The 22,345-nt window shown below is 43.8% G+C and overlaps 1 protein-coding gene across 2 annotated transcripts in view; it reads left to right on the top strand.

The window, feature by feature from the left end:
• The window catches only part of LOC124039241 (DENN domain-containing protein 5B-like), a 61,711-nt gene extending 41,257 nt beyond the window's left edge, over window positions 1–20,454 (top strand). For both annotated transcript variants that reach the window (XM_046355164.1, XM_046355155.1), the window contains exons 19-21: window positions 13,673–13,799; window positions 14,177–14,339; window positions 17,595–20,454. In XM_046355164.1, the coding sequence (XP_046211120.1) occupies window positions 13,673–13,799; window positions 14,177–14,339; window positions 17,595–17,778 (474 nt within the window). In that variant the 3' untranslated portion in view covers window positions 17,779–20,454. The remainder of the gene's footprint in view (window positions 1–13,672; window positions 13,800–14,176; window positions 14,340–17,594) is intronic.
• The last annotated feature ends 1,891 nt before the right edge of the window (window positions 20,455–22,345 follow it).

Here is a 22,345-nt window from a genome sequence, read left to right as displayed (position 1 = left end):
ATCATCTCCTTTGTTTTGTTGACGTTGAGTGAGAGGTTATTTTCCTGACACCACACTCTGAGGGCCCTCACCTCCTCCCTGTAGGCTGTCTCGTCGTTGTTGGTAATCAAGCCTACCACTGTAGTGTCGTCTGCAAACTTGCTGATTGAGTTGGAGGCATGCATGGCCACACAGGCATAGTTGAAAATCAAATCAAATCAAATTTGATTTGAACAGGGAGTACAGGAGGGGGCTGTGAATTCACCCTTGTGGGGACCCATGGTGAGGATCAGTGGGGTGGAGATGTTGTTCCCCACCCTCACCACCTGGGGGGCGGCCCGTCAGAAAGTCCAGAACCCAGTTGCATAGGGTAGGGTCGAGACCCAGGGTCTCAAGCTTAATGACGAGTTTGGAGGTTACTATGGTGTTAAATGCTGAGCTGTAGTCAATGAACAGCATTCTTACATAGGTATTCCTCTTTTCCAGATAGGGCAGTGTGCAATGTGATGGCAATTGTGTTGTCTGTGGACCTATTGGGGTGGTAAGCAAATTGGAGTGGGCCTAGGGTATCAGATAGGGTGGAGGTGATATGATCCTTGACTAGTCCCTCAAAGAACTTCATGATGACAGAAGTGAGTGCTACAGGACGATAGTAATTTAGTTTCAGTTACCTTTGCTTTCTTGGGAACAGGAACAATGGTGGCCATCTTGAAGCATGTGGGGTCAGCAGACAGGGATAAGGATTGCCTTGCGAGGGTTAACACATTTAAATGTTTTACTCACGTTGGCCACGGTGAAGGAGAACTCACAGGCTTTGGTAGCGGGATGTGTCAGTGGCACTGTGTAGTCCTTAAAGCGAGCAAAGAACTTGTTTAATTTGTCTGGGAGCAAGATGTCGATGTCTGCGACGGGGCTGGTTTTCTTTTTGTAATCCGTGATTGACTGTAGACCCTGCCACATATGTCTCGTGTTTCAGCCATTGAATTGCGACTCTACTTTGTCTCTATACTGACGCTTTTGCTTGTATGATTGCCTTACGGAGGGAATAGCTACACTGTTTGTATTCGGTCATGTTTCCAGTCGCCTTGCCATGATTAAAAGTGGTGGTTCGCGCTTTCAGTTTTGCTGACGAATGCTGCCATCAATCCATGGTTTCTGGTTAGAGAAGGTTTTAATAGTCACATTTACATTACATTTACATTTAAGTCATTTAGCAGACGCTCTTATCCAGAGCGACTTACAAATTGGTGCATTCACCTTATGACATCCAGTGGAACAGTCACTTTACAATAGTGCATCTAAATCTTAAGGGGGGTGAGAGGGATTACTTATCCTATCCTAGGTATTCCTTAAAGAGGTGGGGTTTCAGGTGTCTCCGGAAGGTGGTGATTGACTCCGCTGTCCTGGCGTCGTGAGGAGTTTGTTCCACCATTGGGGGCCAGGGCAGCGAACAGTTTTGACTGGGCTGAGCGGGAGCTGTACTTCCTCAGTGGTAGGGAGGCGAGCAGGCCAGAGGTGGATGAACGCAGTGCCCTTGTTTGGGTGTAGGGCCTGATCAGAGCCTGGAGGTACTGAGGTGCCGTTCCCCTCACAGCTCCGTAGGCAAGCACCATGGTCTTGTAGCGGATGCGAGCTTCAACTGGAAGCCAGTGGAGAGAACGGAGGAGCGGGGTGACGTGAGAGAACTTGGGAAGGTTGAACACCAGACGGGCTGCGGCGTTCTGGATGAGTTGAAGGGGTTTAATGGCACAGGCAGGGAGCCCAGCCAACAGCGAGTTGCAGTAATCCAGACGGGAGATGACAAGTGCCTGGATTAGGACCTGCGCAGCTTCCTGTGTGAGGCAGGGTCGTACTCTGCGGATGTTGTATAGCATGAACCTACAGGAAGGGGCCACCGCCTTGATGTTGGTTGAGAACGACAGGGTGTTGTCCAGGATCACACCAAGGTTCTTAGCGCTCCGGGAGGAGGACACAATGGAGTTGTCAACCGTGATGGCGAGATCATGGAACGGGCAGTCCTTCCCCGGGAGGAAGAGCAGCTCCGTCTTGCCGAGGTTCAGCTTGAGGTGGTGATCCGTCATCCACACTGATATGTCTGCCAGACATGCAGAGATGCGATTCGCCACCTGGTCATCAGAAGGGGGAAAGGAGAAGATTAATTGTGTGTCGTCTGCATAGCAATGATAAGAGAGACCATGTGAGGTTATGACAGAGCCAAGTGACTTGGTGTATAGCGAGAATAGGAGAGGGCCAAGAACAGAGCCCTGGGGGACACCAGTGGTGAGAGCGCGTGGTGAGGAGACAGATTCTCGCCACGCCACCTGGTAGGAGCGACCTGTCAGGTAGGACGCAATCCAAGCGTGGGCCGCGCCGGAGATGCCCAACTCGGAGAGGGTGGAGAGGAGGATCTGATGGTTCACAGTATCGAAGGCAGCCGATAGATCTAGAAGGATGAGAGCAGAGGAGAGAGAGTTAGCTTTAGCAGTGCGGAGCGCCTCCGTGATACAGAGGAGAGCAGTCTCAGTTGAATGACTAGTCTTGAAACCTGACTGATTTGGATCAAGAAGGTCATTCAGAGAGAGATAGCGGGAGAGCAGGCCAAGGACGGCACGTTCAAGAGTTTTGGAGAGAAAAGAAAGAAGGGATACTGGTCTGTAATTGTTGACATCGGAGGGATCGAGTGTAGGTTTTTTCAGAAGGGGTGCAACTCTCGCTCTCTTGAAGACGGAAGGGACGTAGCCAGCGGTCAGGGATGAGTTGATGAGCGAGGTGAGGTAAGGGAGAAGGTCTCCGGAAATGGTCTGGAGAAGAGAGGAGGGGATAGGGTCAAGCGGGCAGGTTGTTTGGCGGCCGGCCGTCACAAGACGCGAGATTTCATCTGGAGAGAGAGGGGAGAAAGAGGTCAGAGCACAGGGTAGGGCAGTGTGAGCAGAACCAGCGGTGTCGTTTGACTTAGCAAACGAGGATCGGATGTCGTCGACCTTCTTTTCAAAATGGTTGACGAAGTCATCTGCAGAGAGGGAGGAGGGGGGGAGGGGGAGGAGGATTCAGGAGGGAGGAGAAGGTGGCAAAGAGCTTCCTAGGGTTAGAGGCAGATGCTTGGAATTTAGGGTGGTAGAAAGTGGCTTTAGCAGCAGAGACAGAGGAGGAAAATGTAGAGAGGAGGGAGTGAAAGGATGCCAGGTCCGCAGGGAGGCGAGTTTTCCTCCATTTCCGCTCGGCTGCCCGGAGCCCTGTTCTGTGAGCTCGCAATGAGTCATCGAGCCAAGGAGCGGGAGGGGAGGACCGAGCCGGCCTGGAGGATAGGGGACATAGAGAGTCAAGGGATGCAGAGAGGGAGGAGAGGAGGGTTGAGGAGGCAGAATCAGGAGATAGGTGGGAGAAGGTTTGAGCGGAGGGAAGAGATGATAGGATGGAAGAGGAGAGAGTAGCGGGGGAGAGAGAGCGAAGGTTGGGACGGCGCGATACCATCCGAGTAGGGGCAGTGTGGGAGGTGTTGGATGAGAGCGAGAGGGAAAAGGATACAAGGTAGTGGTCGGAGACTTGGAGGGGAGTTGCAATGAGGTTAGTGGAAGAACAGCATCTAGTAAAGATGAGGTCGAGCGTATTGCCTGCCTTGTGAGTAGGGGGAAGGTGAGAGGGTGAGGTCAAAAGAGGAGAGGAGTGGAAAGAAGGAGGCAGAGAGGAAAGAGTCAAAGGTAGACGTGGGGAGGTTAAAGTCGCCCAGAACTGTGAGAGGTGAGCCGTCCTCAGGAAAGGAGCTTATCAAGGCATCAAGCTCATTGATGAACTCTCCGAGGGAACCTGGAGGGCGATAAATGATAAGGATGTTAAGCTTGAAAGGGCTGGTAACTGTGACAGCATGGAATTCAAAGGAGGCGATAGACAGATGGGTAAGGGGAGAAAGAGAGAATGACCACTTGGGAGAGATGAGGATCCCGGTGCCACCACCCCGCTGACCAGAAGCTCTCGGGGTGTGCGAGAACACGTGGGCGGACGAAGAGAGAGCAGTAGGAGTAGCAGTGTTGTCTGTGGTGATCCATGTTTCCGTCAGTGCCAAGAAGTCGAGGGACTGGAGGGAGGCATAGGCTGAGATGAACTCTGCCTTGTTGACACTACACTAATCAAGTCGTTCCGTTGAGTGTAATAGTTTCTGCAGTGTTGCTATTCGGGGGGCTAGCTGGCTAGCTAGCAGTGTTGTTTACGTTACGTTGCGTTAAAAGAACGACAATAGCTGGCTAGCGAACCTAGAAAATCGCTCTAGACTACACAATTATCTTTGATACAAAGACGGCTATGTAGCTAGCTATGTAGCTAGCTACGATCAAACAAATCAAACCGTTGTACTGTAATGAAATGAAGTGAAAATGTGATACTACCTGTGAATGCGACCGGGTTGTTGAGTTCTATTCAGAAGACGTTGGCTAGCGTTGGCTAGCTAGCAGAGTCTCCTACGTTAAGGATGACAAATAGCTGGCTAGCTAACCTCGGTAAATTAAGATAATCACTCTAAGACTACACACTCTAAACCTAAACAACACAATTATCTTGGATACGATGATACGAAGACAGCAAAGACAGCTATGTAGCTAGCTAACACTACACTAATCAAGTCGTTCAGTTGAGTGTAATAGTTTCTCCAGTGCAGCTAATCAGTGGACGTTAGCTAGCTGGCTAGTGAAGACTACGTTAGGACGGCGAAATACGATAATTACGCAATTATCTTTGATACAAAGACGGCTATGTAGCTAGCTGAGAAGAAATTGCTAAGATTAGACAAATCAAACCGTTGTGCTATAATGAAATATAATGAAATGTAATGAAAAAGTTATACTACCCGCGGGAGCGAAGTGCAGATGCGACCACTCGCTCCAACCGGAAGTAACAGCACAGTGTGTACAACATCATTGATGCACTTGCTAATAAACTCGCTCACAGAGTCAGTGTATACGTCAATGTTGTTGTCTGAGGCAACCCGGAACATAATCAAGTCCATGTGATTGAAGCAGTCTTGAAGCGTTGAATCTGATTGGTCAGACCAGCATTGGATAGACATGAGCATGGGCGTTTCCTGTTTTAGTTTCTGTCTATAGGCTAGGAGCAACAAAATGGAGTCATGGTCAGATTTGCCGAAGGGAGGGTGGGGAGGGCTTTGTATGCATCGCGGACGTTAGAGTAGCAATGGTCCAGAATGCTATCAGCGCGTGTCGCGCATTTGATATGCAGATAGAATTTAGGAAGCCTTGTTCTCAGATTAGCTTCGTTAAAATCCCCAGCTACAATAAATGCAGCCTCAGGATATTTGGTTTTTAGTTTACATAGAGTCCAGTAAAGTTATTTCAGCAGGGTCGTCGAGGTGTCTGCTTGGTAGATAATTTGGTTGGCATTTGATTGCAAGGAATTCTAGGTTAGGTGAACAAAGGGACTTGAGTTCCTGTATGTTGTTATGATTACACCATGAGTCCTTAATCATAAGGCATACACCCCCGCCCTTCTTCTTACCAGAGAGATTTTTGTTTCTGTAGCGTTAAGATTTTCCTTCACTTGGAACTAAGGAACTAAGGGATCTAGCCCGAACTATGAAAAATCACCCCAGACCATTATTCCTCCTCCACCAAACTTTACAGTTGGCACTATGCATTAGGGCAGGTAGCGTTCTCCTGGCTTCCGCATACCCAGAATCATCTGTCGGACTGCCAGATGGTGAAGTGTGATTCATCCCTCCAGAGAACACGTTTCCACTGTTAGAGTCCAATGGCGGCAAGCTTTACACCACTCCAGCCGACACTTGGCATTGCGCATGGTGATCTTAGGCTTGTGTGGAGCTGCTCAGCCATGGAAACCCATTTCATGAAGATCCTGACAAACAGTTATTGTGCTAACGTTCCTTCCAGAGACAGTTTGGAACTCTGTAGTGAGTGTTGCAACCGAGGACAGACAATGTTTATGCACTACAAAATGGTATATCATAACCTGCAGTTTTGGAATAATGGGAAAGTAGTTCTGCTTTGAATGTTGATTAATTTGAAACTCCACTTTTGAGAAAATGGCACTTGAATACTTTGGTACACCTACTGGAGAGCTCTCCTTTGCCGACACCTATTCAGCATCGTTCACACCCTCTGAAGCCTTAGCCCCACCCATCTCTTTGAGGATTCACATGTGCTAAACAGAGTGAGCAAGGTAGTGTAGTTAACAACCAAAGATTTCAAGACTGAAAATGGTGAAAGTAGTAGCCTACAATAGGGAAAAACTCCAGGTAAAAATACACTTTATCTAGTTCTTGGCCTATAACCTAATCTGACTTTGCACATTTGCATAGTAGCGATATCAAAAATAGAAAGTGTCCAGATAAAAAAACATTTGATAATTATGAGATGTCGCTTACCCAGACACATTTGTCAAAATTGATGGGTCATGTGAAAGAAATGCTATAACCACCCCCCAGCCACATCTACCTAAGAAGATGGGTCACTTTTTGTCAAGACATTTACACATGTTCATGAAATACAATAGATGGCCGTAATCAACCCCAGACACACCTGGCTAACATGGGTCATGTAATCATCTGGTGAAGTGGAGTCTTTTTTTGTTTAGACATGTAGCTAGCTAGCTAAAGAAGGAACCACAATCCCAACCCATTCTACAAGAAATACAAACGGATTTCCATATGGAATGAAATGCATGAAATGCTGTAGTATGAATCTGCAGGTACCTAAAGCTAACCAAATATGTTCAATGTTAAGTAGCTAGCTATCATTAGGATATAACTAGCAATGCATATGGATTTTTGAGATACTAATAATATTATTACACAGATAATACATGTAATGCTAGCTAGCGAACCAGCAAGCTAACATTCCCTAGCTAGCTAACAGTATGCTTTAACTTGCAATGAAAACGACTTTGGCAAAATTAGAAATGGAAAATAACGGAAAATGTAGCTAGACTCTTACCTGTATACATGGATAATCGCTATATGGCAGACTGGAACCCCTGTTACTAAGTAAGACATTCTGTGTTGTGTCTGCTTTTGTTTGTACAGCTTGTTTGGCCCGCGTTGTGTCAAATCACTCCGGTTCACACTGATCGTGTGCAGAAGGTAGTCCATCACAACTTTTCCCCACTGATCTTTGTCGGTAGCGCCTGCTAAATTCAGGGCAGCAAGGTTGTTGAGTGTAGTAGCAACACTTTTGCAGTTCTCCATGGCTAATGTTAGATCTTTTAAAAAATGCCACCTGTAGTATCTACACATACTGAGCAGCTCATGTTATAGACAGAAGCATGCTACATGGCAGACCATTCCGAACTCATCTCTTGGCATGTCCAGCCTATCCATTATCTCAGCCAATCATGGCTAGAGGGAAAGTTCCTGTCTTTTTCTGTGGCTAAACCAACTAGGCTCATAATTTAACAAATTATATCAGTATTTACAGATGGCATACAAGTCTGTTATTAAGGCACATGAAAGTTCACATGTTCCAAAAGGCATTTCTGCCAAAGAACACATTGAGTTCAAGTTCAAAGGCCTCTCCTATGAAGTAGTGACGTGTGCCATACGCCTTGCTTCCTGAACCGGGTCACATTTGTGCTTGACTAGAGCGCATTTAAGTCTGGCAAAGACTATATATATAATAATAATAATATATGCCATTTAGCAGACGCTTTTATCCAAAGCGACTTACAGTCATGTGTGCATACATTCTACATATATTTTATTTCTATTGCATAGATACATAGCCACTGACCAATCTGCATTAAGGGGAATCACCAATAAGGTCGCACTCTCAACTGTGCAACAGTGTAGGACAGATTCATACTGGAAGAATCTACTGCCATACTGTGTTCGATCTTGTCTAGCCATCTTGTCTCAAGAGGACCACAATTGAAAAAAAGTCCCAGACTTTATTGTGTGAAATCCTCAATGTTTTTATTCATGTGCATGTATTGGCTTTTTCATGTTTTATGTGTGCTTGTTTCTTTTTAAATGGTCAAATTAATTAACTAAATAAACTAAAGGGGAAAGGAGAGGGATTTATGGTTCTATTTTTATGTCGCCTTTTGTGGGAGGGGTATTGGAGGACAACTGGAGGTCTACTTAGAGTTAGTATGGATACGCATTTCAAAATGGTGGTCAGTGATAAGTATCTCAAAATGTAACCCATCATGGTATTCGGGGAATTAAGTATAGCTAGCTATAACTCCAATGGTTTGGCTGATAATAAGAAAGGAAGAGCAGTTTTTACATGGCTAAAGGATAAAGATAACCATATTCATTGTCTTCAGGGAACTCATTGAATATCTTCGCGAAGAAGTGGCCTGGGAAAAATACAAATAAATCTATTTCAGTCAGGCGTAAAGAAAGTCCAAGGTGTTATGATCCTGTTAAGATCCCGAGGTGCATTCCGTTAAAATAGATCCTCGAGGACGATGGATTGCCTTCTACTTGATGATAAACAAATGTATTTGAACCAAATAATTACGATCCAAACTTCTTTGAAAACAACACATAACACCCAGTCGCAACTGAATTGCGGTTGCATTTGGCTGCTTGCTAGGAGGTTGGTAGTTATCCTGAGGTTCATCGGGTCTTCATGTCCTCTGGGAGGATGGGAACCCAATTGCACACAGCCATGTTGTGCAACACACAGCAAGCCATTACAATTCTGCACACTTTCTCAGGCTTGTACAGGAGTCTCCCACCGCGTGTATCAAGGCACCGCCATCTCCCTTTTAGTGCACCTATTGTGTGCTCCACAAGGGGGTGGATGAGACAGTGGAGCTCGTTGAAGCGCCTCTCTTCTGCGCCCTGGGAGTTGGTGATCAGCCAGAGTTTAAGGGGATATACCCTATTACCTGGGAGGGGGAAAAAACCTGTAATTGATGCAGGGGAAATAATTGTGACTATTTCATAATTAAACCTGCTAGTTACAGTTGATGTCAGAAGTTTACATACACCTTAGCCAAATACATTTAAACTCAGTTTTTCCACTATTCCTTACATTTAATCCTAGTAAAAAATTCCCTGTCTTAGATCAGTTAGGATCACCACTTTATTTTAAGAATGTGAAATGTCAGAATAATAGTAGAGATTTATTTCAGCTTTTATTTCTTTCATCACATTCCCAGTGGGTCAGAAGTTTACATACAATCAATTAGAATTTGGTAGCATACACTCAAACATTTTGGGTAGCCAGCCACAAGCTTCCCACAATAAATTGGGTGAATTTTGGCCCATTCCCCCTGACAGAGCTGGTGTAACTGAGTCAGGTTTGTAGGCCTCCTTGCTCGTACACTCTTTTTCAGTTCTGCCCACAAATGTTCTATAGGATTGAGGTCAGGGCTTTGTGATGGCCACTCCAATACCTTGACTTTGTTGTCCTTAAGCCATTTTGCCACAACTTTGGAAGTATGCTTGGGGTCATTGTTCATTTGAAGACCCATTTGCGACCAAGCTTTAACTTCCTGACTGATGTCCTGAATATATCCACATCATTCTCCTTCCTCATGGTGCCATCCATTTTTTGAAGTTCATCAGTCCCTCCTGCAGCAAAGCACCCCCACAACATGATGCTGCCACTCCCGTGCTTCACGGTTGGGATGGTGTTCTTCGGCCCCCCCCCCCCACAAAAAATAAAGATGGTCATTATGGCCAAACAGTTCTATTTTTGATTAATCAGACCAGAGGACATTTCTCCAAAAAGTACAATCTTTGTCCACATGTGCAGTTGCAAACCGGAGTCTTGCTTTTTTATGGCGGTTTTGAAGCAGTGGCTTCTTCCTTGCTGAGCGGCCTTTAAGGTTATGTCAAATAGGACTCGTTTTTGTACCTGTTTCCTCCAGCATCTTCACAAGACCCTTTGTTGTTGTTCTGGGATTGATTTGCACTTTTCACACCAAAGTATGTTCATCTCTCCTTCCTGAGCGATATGACGGCTGCGTGGTCCCATGGTGTTTATACTTGCGTGCTATTGTTTGTACAGATGAACGTGGTACCTTTTGGAAATTGCTCCCAAGGATGAACCACACTTGTGGAGGTCTAAAATGTATTTCAAGGTCTTGGCTGATTTCTTTTGACCTTGAAATACATCCATAGGTACACCTCCAATTGACTCAAAGTATGTCAATTAACCTATCAGAAGCCTTTAAAGCCATGACATCATTTTCTGTCATTTTCCAAGCTGTTTAAAGGCACAGTCAACTTAGTGTATGTAAACTTCTGATCCACTGGAATTGTGATACAGTGAATTATAAGTGAAATAATCTGTCTGTAAACAATTGTTGGAAAAAGTACTTGTGTCATGCATAAAGTACATGTCCTAACTGACTTGCCAATCTATAGTTTGTTAACAAGAGATTTGTGGAGTGGTTGAAAAACGAGTTTTAATGACTCAAACCTAAGTGTATGTAAACTTCTGACTTCAACTGTATTTAGCTTATATATAGTCTGTTGCCCACACTGCTGTTCATCCGGATGAACAAGTTGTGACTTGAACTGGGCCAATGGTCAACAACATCGGTGAGTGCCATTTGTCGATCACAAATCACTTGCACATTGATGGAGTGGACGTTTTTCCAGTTCACATACACAAACTTGTTCTCACTGTTGCCCTTATTGTAACACTAGGGCAGTCGATCGCCCCGATCACAATTTGGAAAACCTTCCATTGCTACAAATTGCAATTGTTTTTTTGCCTGTTCACTGGCTGTGTAGGGGAACCGTATGTACCTCAGACACAGACGAATGATGCCATCCAACACTTGGCATTACGCGGCAGAGGGAGGGCTGTCATATGCCCGATCTGTCACACTATTCCCTCTGAAAGTCCCTGTGGCTAGGAACCCAACAGTGGTCAAAACCTGTACATGGACAGGTATAGCCTGATTGCGGCGTGTAGGCCGTGCAGGCATTTACCCCAATTCAGAACATCAGTCCAACAGAATGGCTCTGGGGAACCTGTATTGTCTCATAATCCAGTCATCGTGGGCAAAGAAAATCTGCTCGTCTCGAAAGACGCTCGCGGAGAATAATCATGCCTAGATTGCCAACACAGCCCGGGCCTTTGGATGAGGCTAGTCTCGAACAGACATACATATATTTATATTAACAGAGACAATTTTGAGTAATTGCTTGCACCAGTGCAGTGAAAAGCATCAATATTAAATGTTATTTTTTATTTATCCATTATTTTACCAGGTAAGTTGACTGAGAACACGTTCTCATTTGCAGCAACAACCTGGGGAATAGTTACAGTGGAGAGGAGGGGGATGTAAATTGGGGATTATTAGGTGACCGTGATGGTTTGAGGGCCAGATTGGGAATTTAGCCAGGACACCAGGGTTAACAACCCTACTCTTACAATAAGTGCCATGGGATCTTTAATAACCTCAGAGAGTCAGGACACCCGTTTAACGTCCCTTCCGAAAGACAGCACCCTACACAGGGCAGTGTCTGCCCTGGGGCATTGGGATATTTTTTTAGACCAGAGGAAAGAGTGCCTCCTACAGGCCTTCCAAAACCACTTCCAGCAGCACCTGGTCTCCCATCTAGGAACTGACCAGGACCAACGCTGCTTAGCTTCAGAAGCAAGCCAGCAGTGGTATGCAGGGTGGTATGCTGCTGGAAAATGGTTAATGAGTGAGAATTGATTAGCCTATAAGGAATAGCCATAAGCCCAAGTGACAAATTATATTTAACCTATAATGTAAAAATATCTAGAATAATAAGTGACAATAAGAATAATACATAAATAATTATGCATTTAATTTGTATAGCACTATTTTAACATGCAGGCTTAAGCCTAACAGGCTAAAGTTTAGTGTGTATTTTTAGCTTCTTGGCTGTGCATACGCATGGTCTAAAGTTAGCGGGGAGAAAGGCACATTCTCACGTTCCGTTCTTTATAAATTCCAACTTTTTTTTGTGAAAACTGGCATTCACATGTTTGGGACATATGTTGTACGTATGCAACGTCTATAAATGAGCCCCCAGGGCTCCAGCCTATGCATTTTGTTTGCTAACTTGCTCGATAAGTGGCTCGTTTGCGAGATCAAGCTTCTTGGTTACAACAGAGACAACCAACCTCCTCCTGGATTATGATCCCTGCTGCCTAAATTGTTCTGTATGTTTTTTTAAACGTTTGGAAAGAAATCCCTTGCTGGTCCACTGCTGGTAGTACAGTATACCCCGGTATGGTACAGGAACTCTATGAACATCTGGACACTTCCCAATTCTAGTGTGTTCGTGTTTCTTGTACAAGATTCATGACCTTCACTCTGCAAGGCAGAATCTCTCACAGTTAAAAGGCAGACTGGCTTTTTTTTTCTCTCTCTCTCTAGTCTACGGCCTGCTCTGACCTCCCCCTTTTAAAAGCCTGCCCTGGAGCCGTATCCACAGTGACTCAGGGTAGAGAATTGGTCATAAGTCTGAGAGTGGACGTTTTACTCCTACTCTTATGTTCATGAAGCCCTTTTAGTCGTAAGAGTCCTGCGTAGTCGACAGATATTTAGGAGAGCTCGAGCTGTCCTAACCAGTTATGTTACCAGCAGGTGTCTTGGTGATTGGCAGAGAGTCAGTGGATCCTGCACCATAGACAGGCAATACTGTATGATTCAGTGCAATAGGCCCATCACATTATACAAAATAAAACAAAGAGTAGGCAGAGTGTTCATGTCAGGTGTAAATTATAGGCCGTTAAATGTTTTACCATTGTAACATTTGGTTCACCTTGGTTTTCTGTAGCATGCTACAGAGTTCACAGCTGGCAATGTCTCCTCGCTATTTGTTATTCCCCATGATTTGCAACAACGTCACCACAACCTTTCCTTTACGTACCTCCAACTGTCCTGATTGCGAGTTAAACTTTTATAGGCTGATTCTTACTCCTGGATCAGATTTTCTCTGAGCAGCGTTTTAATATCATCTTAAAATGTCCTCTGAGCGAAGAGTTTTTTGTTGTTGTTGTCCTAAAACGGGTTTTAACAGGATTCCTAGGACCTTTTCTGAGACGCTTAGTGGATACGGGCCCTGACCTCCCCTTTAAACACCAAGCCCTGTAGAGACTGTTGGTGAATCACGGTAGTATTGCTACTATGGGGCCTGTGGCGCACCTTAATAACATTTTAATTGGATGCCACTTAGCCCCTGCCACCAGGACAACGCCTCTATCAATCAGCTTGAATAAATTACCCTTTCCTCGGCACAGCAGAAGCTGAGGAGCCTTGCAGATTTACACAGCCCCTCGGTGAATTGTAAATTACAGAAAATTGGAAAGAAAATCCATTCAATTATAATGTATAAAAACACACCGCTTTGGGTGATTGTGTGACAGCAAGTGCTTTGGATTTGGTTATTTTAGGAACCTGAAGGGAAAGCTAAAGCGTGGTACTTTGAAAGCCCTTTGGAAATGAAGTGTACTAAATACTATCGCCCTGTGTTGGGGTTTGTCACCGTGGCAACCATAATTCAACTCCTCCACACTGCAACCCGGCAATTGTACAACACCATAGGCAAGACAGTAGTGCCTCATTTGCAAGGACACTTTATGGGACGTGAAAATTGGCTACTCTCATACCATTGAACTCGTGCATCAAATGTCATCATTGTGGTGGACTCCTGGCTTACTAAACCTGCGTTCCAATTTCTGTGATGATATGCCCAAACATTTCTGAATGCAAGACCTCCTCTCCTCAGAGGGGGAACCTGACTGCTCTGCTGTGTGGAGAGGAGGGGCTGGTGCGCTCCCTGGAACAGTTCCTCCTGCATGGCTTCAAGTCCTCCCGCTTATTCCAAAGGAGTGTGTTCATATGGGACTTTGTGGGTAAGTGGGTGTGGGTGTGTGTGTGCACACGGACAGACTATGTGGAGTGTAGTACTCTAAGTCCATATAACCTGTCTCAATCTAGTGGCTGATTTAGTGTAAGTTCACTTTTACATTATTCATTGTTAGTGCAGCACAGCCTCATCTTTGCCTTCAAACAGTTATTTTGCTAGAACAGTACATACACTTACTGAAATCATAGAACCACTTCTCAATTTGGCCCGCTTCCTTAGCTCAGATCTTTATTCCATAGTTATCCAAGGGTCATCCTTGCCATAGAAATAAAATTACTAGAAGTCTAGTGTAGGAATAGTCATTATTTATCTGTGAACCCTGTCCTTCTAATGTGTTACCTGCTCCGCACCTCTCCCCCACAGAGAAGGTGGTGGTTTCCATTGAGACGGCGGATCAAATGGGTGACTTGCGGGGGTCAACGGAACTGTGTGACTCTCTGTGTCACTATGCCAACGCCATCAACGCCTCGCCGCGGAGCATCGGCAAGGAGGGCAAGTTCCAGCTGCTGGTCTGCTTGGGAGTCAGGTGAGAGGTCAAAGTTGAAAGTTCAAACGGCAATGGAGATGGTAGGGGCCAGGAGGATGTAACGTCACATCAAAAAACATTCAGATATACTGTAAATATATTTAGTATGTTAGGTTCTAATTTTCAGAGTTCAATCTCAACAGATGCTATGAAAGCTTAACCAAGTTTATTCTTCCCAGAGGATCAATATAGATGCATTAGACAAAAATATTTTCACACAAGCAAAAGGCTGAGTGTCCACTTACACATCTGTACAAACATTGTCTTTACTGCTAAGCAGGACACTAAGTGATACGGGTCAAAAACTTTTCTTTCTCCCTTAACTTCTTTGGGATATGTGGGACGGTAGCGTCCCACCTCGCCAACAGCCAATGAAATTGCATGGCGCCAAATTCAAAACAACAGAAATCCCATAATTAAAATTCCTCAAACATACAAATATTTTACACCATTTTAAAGAGAAACTTATTGTAAATAACTTATTGTAAATACAGCGAAAGCACACCAAACTATTATGTTAGGTCAGCACCTAGTCACAGAAAACCATACAGCCATTTTCCAGCCAAGGAGAGGGCTCACAAAAATCAGAAATATCGATTAAATTAATCACTAACCTTTGATGATCTTCATCAGATGGCACTCAAAGGACTTCATGTTACACATTAAATGTGTGTTTTGTTCGATAAAGTTAATCTTTATGTCCAAAAACCTCATTTGAAATTGGTGTGTTATGATCACAAATGCGTTGTCTCAAACAAACATCCGGTGAAAGTGCAGAGAGCCACATCAAATTACAGAAATACTCACAATAAACATTGATCAAATATACAAGTGTTACACATGGATATATAGATAAACTTCTCCTTAATGCAACCGCAGTGTCAGATTTCAAAAACGCTTTACGGCGAAAGCACACCTTGCGATTTATGTTAGGTCAGCGCTAGTCACAGAAAAACATCCAGACATTTTCCAAAGAAAGAGAGGTGTCAGAAAAGTCAGAAATAGCGTTATAAATATTCACTTACCTTTGATGATCTTGATCGGAATGCACTCCCAGGAATCCCAGTTCCACAATAAATGTTGTTTTGTTCGATAAAGTCCATCATTTATGTCCAAATACCTCCTTTTTGTTTGCGCATTTAGCCCAGTAATCCAAATGCATAATGCGCGATCACTTGTTCAGACGAAATATCAAAACAGTTCTATTACAGTTCGTAGAAACATGTCAAACGATGTATAGAATCAATCTTTAGGATGTTTTTAACATAAATCTTCAATTATGTTCCAACCGGAGAATTCCTTTGTCTTTAGAAATGCAATGGAAAGCAGCTAACTCTCACGGGGCGCGCGTGATAAGCTCATGGCACTCTGCCAGACACCATATGAGTTCTGTTATACTCACAGACATCATTCAAACAGTGTTTTCTATCCAAATCTACTAATTATATGCATATTCTAGCTTTTGGGCCTGAGTAGCAGGGAGTTTACTCTGGGCACCTTTTTATCCAAGCTACTCAATACTGCCCCCCAGTCCCAAAGAAGTTAACGTGACCTGAGCTCATCTCGACCCCCCTTCATCACTAATCCATGGCTCTCTCCCCTTATCAATGCCTGCCACATGTGATCGCTTTCCCTGCACTCAGCACATTCCAAGCTTAATTGCACACACTATATACCCTCCTCCTACAGATAACCATTCACTTCTGGTGTAGACCCTCTAAACCTAAGCACTCAATATTTCAATAGGATACCTGATATCATGTAAACGTTATACATTACCCTCTCTCCCTCAGTGACATGAATAAGTATATTTCATATTCTCAGAATCCAACAAGTAGAACAGATATGACTGTCCTGCAGAATAGGGAATCATTTCAGCTCTGGTCATCATATTTCTATCTGCGTGTTCAGAACGCTGCATCCTTCAGAATAAACCCCGGTTGAGACCCCACTTGTGCAGGTGTGACTTGGATAGATGCATTTGAACAGGGCTTTCTAATGAAAATCGGAACGTCACCCCTGCCCTCTGGTGGTTGTGTTAATTGTGTCAGTCAGAGTTACACACTTTCACTCCCCCTGAAGCCCCTGAGTGCTGCTCCGGCAGAGTGGCTGGCAACAGGAATGGGCCCGTAACAACACAAAGTAGAAGCTTGGTCGTAAGTGCTGAGAATAGACATTTTACTCTTATGAGTACAAATAAAAGCTATGCATGAAGCCTCTTTAATAATAAGAGTCACCCCCTAGTGCACAGATATTTAGGACACCTCATGAGCTGTCCTAACCAGTTAAGAGTTACCAGCACGTGTCTTGATAATAGAGAAATGCAGCGACATTTTTTAAATGTCAACATTTTAAATACATCAATAATCTAGATGTGTATGGTACCTTTGACAATGATTTCACATGCTATACCTAAATACTTATAACAAATAGGCTAATAAATCAACATTTTGATTATTTAATTGCTCTCCAAGGCCCAGAGGCGGCACTATACATTTTTCACTGGGGGTAGGTAAGCAGTAGCTTGGTCCATGCATACGAGTGCTTGCAATATATAGTACATGCGTGTATGTGCAAGGGCTATTCTAGAGGGGGCTTCAGCACAGTCTTGCCCCTTCCTGGAGCAGCCAAGGCCTCACAGTCACCGACCTGACTCGTTTACATCGCACTCTGTTATTTCGGCGAGGATTTTGGGTAGTAAGTGGTCTGAGGTGCTTTGTTTGGACATAGTACTCTTCTGTATATTGTATCTACATTTTCCTGAGACGGACCACCTAGCTAGTAACTGACCACTATATTGGAAGAAGCATCAAATAAAACCCATATTGAATGAGCTCACTTAATTGATGTTGTTGAATTTTAAATAAAATGCCTAACTTGAATCTGAGGACCTAGTCAACAGCTCCAGGTACAAGTTGCCCCTAGAGGCACAGATTTAGGATCAGCTCCCTCTCGCCAATTCCAATCCTTAACCATTATAGCATAAATGCAAAACTTTGCTTAGATCAGTTGCCTTGGGGCAACTTCATCCTAATCAGAATAATCATGGGGTGTATTTAGAGAGGTGGAACATGCAGAACATTGCAGATAGAAATGTAATGAATAGAGCTGACATGATCACTCTATTTCACATGGTAGGCAATCAGATTTGTTTTACACAATGTATTTCTGTCTGAATGTTAGGTAGCATTGCACCTTCCTGAATAGGCCTCTGAAGAAAGTTATGATTTGACCTTTGACCCTTTGTGTTGGCAGGGACCAGCTGCTGCCCCAGTGGCTCCCCTTGTTGGCCGAGTCCCACCTGACGGCACGTCTCTACGAGGAGTCGGCTTTGGTCCTGGACCACGCGGCCGTCAACTCCCTCTCTCGCATCCTCCATACCCTCCACGAGTTCCCCATCACCCTGGAGACGGCCCTCATTAAGGGGGTTGACCTTTAACCCCACCGCCGCTGAGGACACTGGGATATGGAGTTTTACCCCTATTCACATAATGCACAACGTACACAGGGTAGCAGGACCTCAACAGAGTCGAGTGACTGCTAGGGCTGGCACAATTACCGTATAACCGCTTAACTGACGGTTATGGATGAAGACTGTCATGAAAATAAAATCACCTTCATAACCATTGAAATTATGATAATATTTTTTGGGGGGGGGGTGGAATGAACAGCTGACGGGACGGCTGGACATTTGTGCGGTTGCGTCGGTTTCTGCTGTAACACGGACTCTACAACGGATTAAACTTTGTTTCTCCTTGGTGAAACAGGCAGGATGTTGTAGCAAACTAGTATTCAGTTGCCTAGGCAATGCCCCCCCCCTCCCTGCAGCAGCAGTCAGGAGAGAGAAAATGTGCGTCTTTAAAGCGGCAATCTGCGGTTGAAACAATAAAGCACCCCTGCTTTGGTGTAAAGCTGAGGGGCGGGGCTGGAGAAATGCAACCACTCTCAAATTCATAAACAGAGCTATGGATGCAAAGACTGACCATCCATGATGTCAGAATTATAGTATTAACCATGTTTTAGGGTAAAGTGTTAGTTTTAGATGTACTTTGTTTTCAAACATTGGAGTAAAACAAGCTTATATTTTAGGTTCTGATGGCGTATAACATTTGAACTAAATGAGGCATTTGTTAGTTATATTCTTCAAGAATCAATGAGTACATATCACTCAGTCACAAGTCCCAAAATGAATGTAGCAACTGCAGATTGCCCCTTTAAAAAATTATATATATATAATTTGTTTTGCTATTCATATGGTTATATAACGATGACCGCGGTCATTTGGCTGACTAATTACCGTCATCCAAAATGACATGACCGTCACAGCCCTAATGACTGCCACTCACGGTGTCCTCTCTCCTTCCTTTCCGCACCGATCTGCGTAGATTTGGCAGTTGTAAGTAAGCAGTGTGGCACAAAGCTCGTCACTGGATCATCACCTCTTCAATCCCGTCCTATCTAGTGTAGAGGAAGGAAAGGAGACAATGACAGGAAGTTACTTTAAGCCGAAGTCACACGAAGCAATCTGAATGCAAATTTTTTAATGCTCGCAACAAAGTTGCATCTGGGTTGCTCAGTGTGTCAACCCACAAAAATGGCCAGCAACTTAGTTGCATTGCATCGCAAGTGCTAGAGATCGATCCTATTTCACCAACTGACTGTATGCAATGTCCAATCAGTGAGCTACAAAGACTTGTTATATCGTTCTGTTCGGGACTCAGATGTCACTTGCAACCAGGGTTGGGTAGGTTCCTTTCTAAATGTAATCCGTTAGTTACTAGTTACCTGTCCAAAATGTAAGGGTAAATAACCTTTTGATTACCCAAACTTCATAATGTAATCCGATTACTTTCTCGCTGATTAAAGTTACATGTATTTTTTTTTTTTCCGATTACATGTGACTGATTACATCTAACAAATTACTCCCCATGCAACCCTGTTTGCAACTTACGTATACTACAGAAATTGCGTCCAAATTGCTTTGTGCGACACAGGCTTTAGACTATTGAGACACAAGCACCAGGGCTGGTCAGAACTAGACAGCTGAACTCTCATGAAAAGAGGAAGTTATTTGTGGGTGGTGTCTGGGAGGGGAAGGAACCCAGAAACAAGCCACTGCCAAACGGCAGCTTCTGCAGGACTCTATTGCCACAGCACAGCAGGCTTATTGCCTTGTCCACTAAATCAGTCAATGTCATACATACTGTACATACACACAGAAGAAAACATGTTTTTTCTTTCTTCTCCTCTTATGCTTATCTACACTGTGATCTGTCTGTAGGAGGAGTGAGGCGAAGTGATTCCCTTTTACCCAGCCAGCTTTGATGTCTCACATCGTGAAGAACAAGGGAGGAGAAAAGAGTTGCGGTGGTAGTGATGGTCATGAACTTTGACCTGCCCACCAGGCCTACTTTGAATCCTATTGCTGTTATGCTTTCCTTGGGAATATAAACCTGACAAATGCATGCATGACCATATCAGGGGCGTATTCACTAGGAACCAAACGGGCAGAAACGAGGAGGGACAAACTTGTCCAATGAGAAACACTAATATTTGCTAACGTTTTCAATGGTATGCACTAATGAATACACCCCTGTTTTTCTATCTCTGTGGTGTATTCTCTCGACACAGTTTTTCTGCCCGCCAATCGTGTATTTTTATGGTATGGGCATTGTGAATGGATTAATTTAGGATAGTTACTCTGCTCAAAAGCTGGTGTACATGTTTGTCCTCCAAACCTTGGTAACACTTTCTAATATCTTTCATGAAAAAAACATCAAATGCTTTATAAACTATAAATGTTATAAAATATTATGCTTATAAAGGCTTACAAATAACACATACGTTTATAAATTGTTTATTAATGGCCTGCCGAGTGGCGCAGTGCTAGCTGTGCCTGGTTCGTGTCCAGGCTCTGTCCCAGCCAGCCGTGACCGGGAGACGCATGGGGCGGCGCACAATTGGCCTAGCACTGGCCCGGGTTGGGGGACGGTTTGGCCGGCAGGGATGTTCTTGTCCCATTGCACTCTAGCGACTCCTATGGCGAGCTGGGTGCAATGCACGCTGACACAGTTGCTTTCCAGTTGGCTTCCGAGTTAAGCAGGCATTGTGTCAAGAAGCAGTGCTGTTCAGCTCGGTTATGTTTCGGAGGACGCACGGATCTCCACCTTCGCCTCTCCCAAAGTCTGCACGGGAGTTGCAGCGATGGGACAAGACTGTAACTACCAATTGGATACCACGACATTGGGGAGGAAAAGGGGGTAATTTTTAAAAGAAGTATGTTTATGAAGGCCCATTCATGAAAGTTGATTTAAAGTGTTACCAAAATCTCATGTAATTGTCTCTTGAAATTGTCTCTGTGCAACAGTTGCCTAGTCCTGTACATTGGAGGTTTTATTTGACCTACTGAAGCCATAAGAGGCACGACTCTTAATGTTCCCTGACTTATTGATCTGTGTTGTTCGATTCACTGTTTGCCTCCGGGGTCATTCTGGTTTTACTGACAAATATAGATTAGTGAAATATTGAAAGTGGTCTTGTGTTAAATTAACATTTTGTTCACACAGCTTCTTTTTTTTACGTGAATGTTTGTTTATTTGAACATCGCCTAGTAAGAAGTCGTCCTTCAGTCATCCAATGTCACAATATACAATGTTAATTACAGTAGACTTGTGAAAACAATCTGTCAACGAGTAGAAAAGTGTTTTCTGCATTTTCTGATCGTAATATCGTGTTGCTTATTTAATTGTAATTGCTAGGTTGAAACACTGAGTACAGAAATGAGCTTCATATTATATTGATATTACATGTGCTTTCTTTGTTGACAAGGTCCCAAGATACTGTCTCGTGCGTTGTCCTGCAAGCACTGTCCTTAGTCAAAGCCACAATGACCAAGTCTCTACTAATATTATCTGAACATAGATATGAGGGTAAGCAATAATGTACTATTGTTAGTTTGAATATTTATGAAACGTGTCGTTAAAGATTAAAGTCTGAGATAAACTGTTTGCTTTGTTTGCCGGGTGATATGATTCTCACGACTCATGTACTGAAAGCAATGAGCCCATCAGCCCGATAGCTGAGTTACAGTAACAGGCCATTAAGAAATGTCTGAGAATGGAATTACATTGTAAAATGAAAGGATTCACATACAGGGCATAAAGCTTCAGTTACAAGGCATTATTCTAAGCATAGAGAGAGAGAGAGAGAGAACAATGAATCTAAAACCCTTTTTATAAGCATCTCAGTTGTTGACCAATAGTTTTACTGTAAAGTTCATCTCTAATTAGATATTAGATATACATGATGTAATTACAAAAGAACCTCTGCTTCTCAGAGGTGTGACATTGGGGGTTCGGGAGATCAACCCAGAAAAGGCTGAATTCCTGAAAAGACATAACCTTTTGCACAGAGTGTAGATAAATGTAAGAGTCACTTCGGGGGCTGCCCTACAACAGCCCAGATGTAAACTGGTGAAAAACGGTGTGCAGGTGAGTTGGAATCCTAAAAGGGCTTATATGAAAACCCCACCACAAAAAAATACAATATAAGTACAAGAAAGGTATGCTCAATCAGATAAGCAAAGCATACTAATAATTATTTGTGCATGATATACTCGGTAAACACCAAAATATTTGTTAGTGCTGGTTAGATTGGTAGAGCATGGCGCTTGTAACGCCAGGGTAGTGGGTTCGATCCCCGGGACCACCCATACGTAGAATGTATGCACACATGACTGTAAGTCGCTTTGGATAAAAGCGTCTGCTAAATGGCATATATTATTATTATTATATTATGACATGGAGGGGGTTAAATCAAATCAAATTTGTCACATGCTTCGTGAACAACATGTGTAGAGTAACAGTGAAATGCTTACTTCAAAAATGCAAAAACATTAAAAATAATAATAATAAGGAATAACTACACAATGAGTAAGATAGCTTGGCTATATACAAGGGGTACCAGTACCGGGTCGATGTGCAGGGGTACGAGGTACAGTTGAAGTC

The sequence above is a fragment of the Oncorhynchus gorbuscha genome, linkage group LG01 (genome assembly GCF_021184085.1).
Source record: "Oncorhynchus gorbuscha isolate QuinsamMale2020 ecotype Even-year linkage group LG01, OgorEven_v1.0, whole genome shotgun sequence".
NCBI lineage: Eukaryota > Metazoa > Chordata > Actinopteri > Salmoniformes > Salmonidae > Oncorhynchus > Oncorhynchus gorbuscha.
This window is presented reverse-complemented; position numbering and strand designations above follow the sequence as displayed.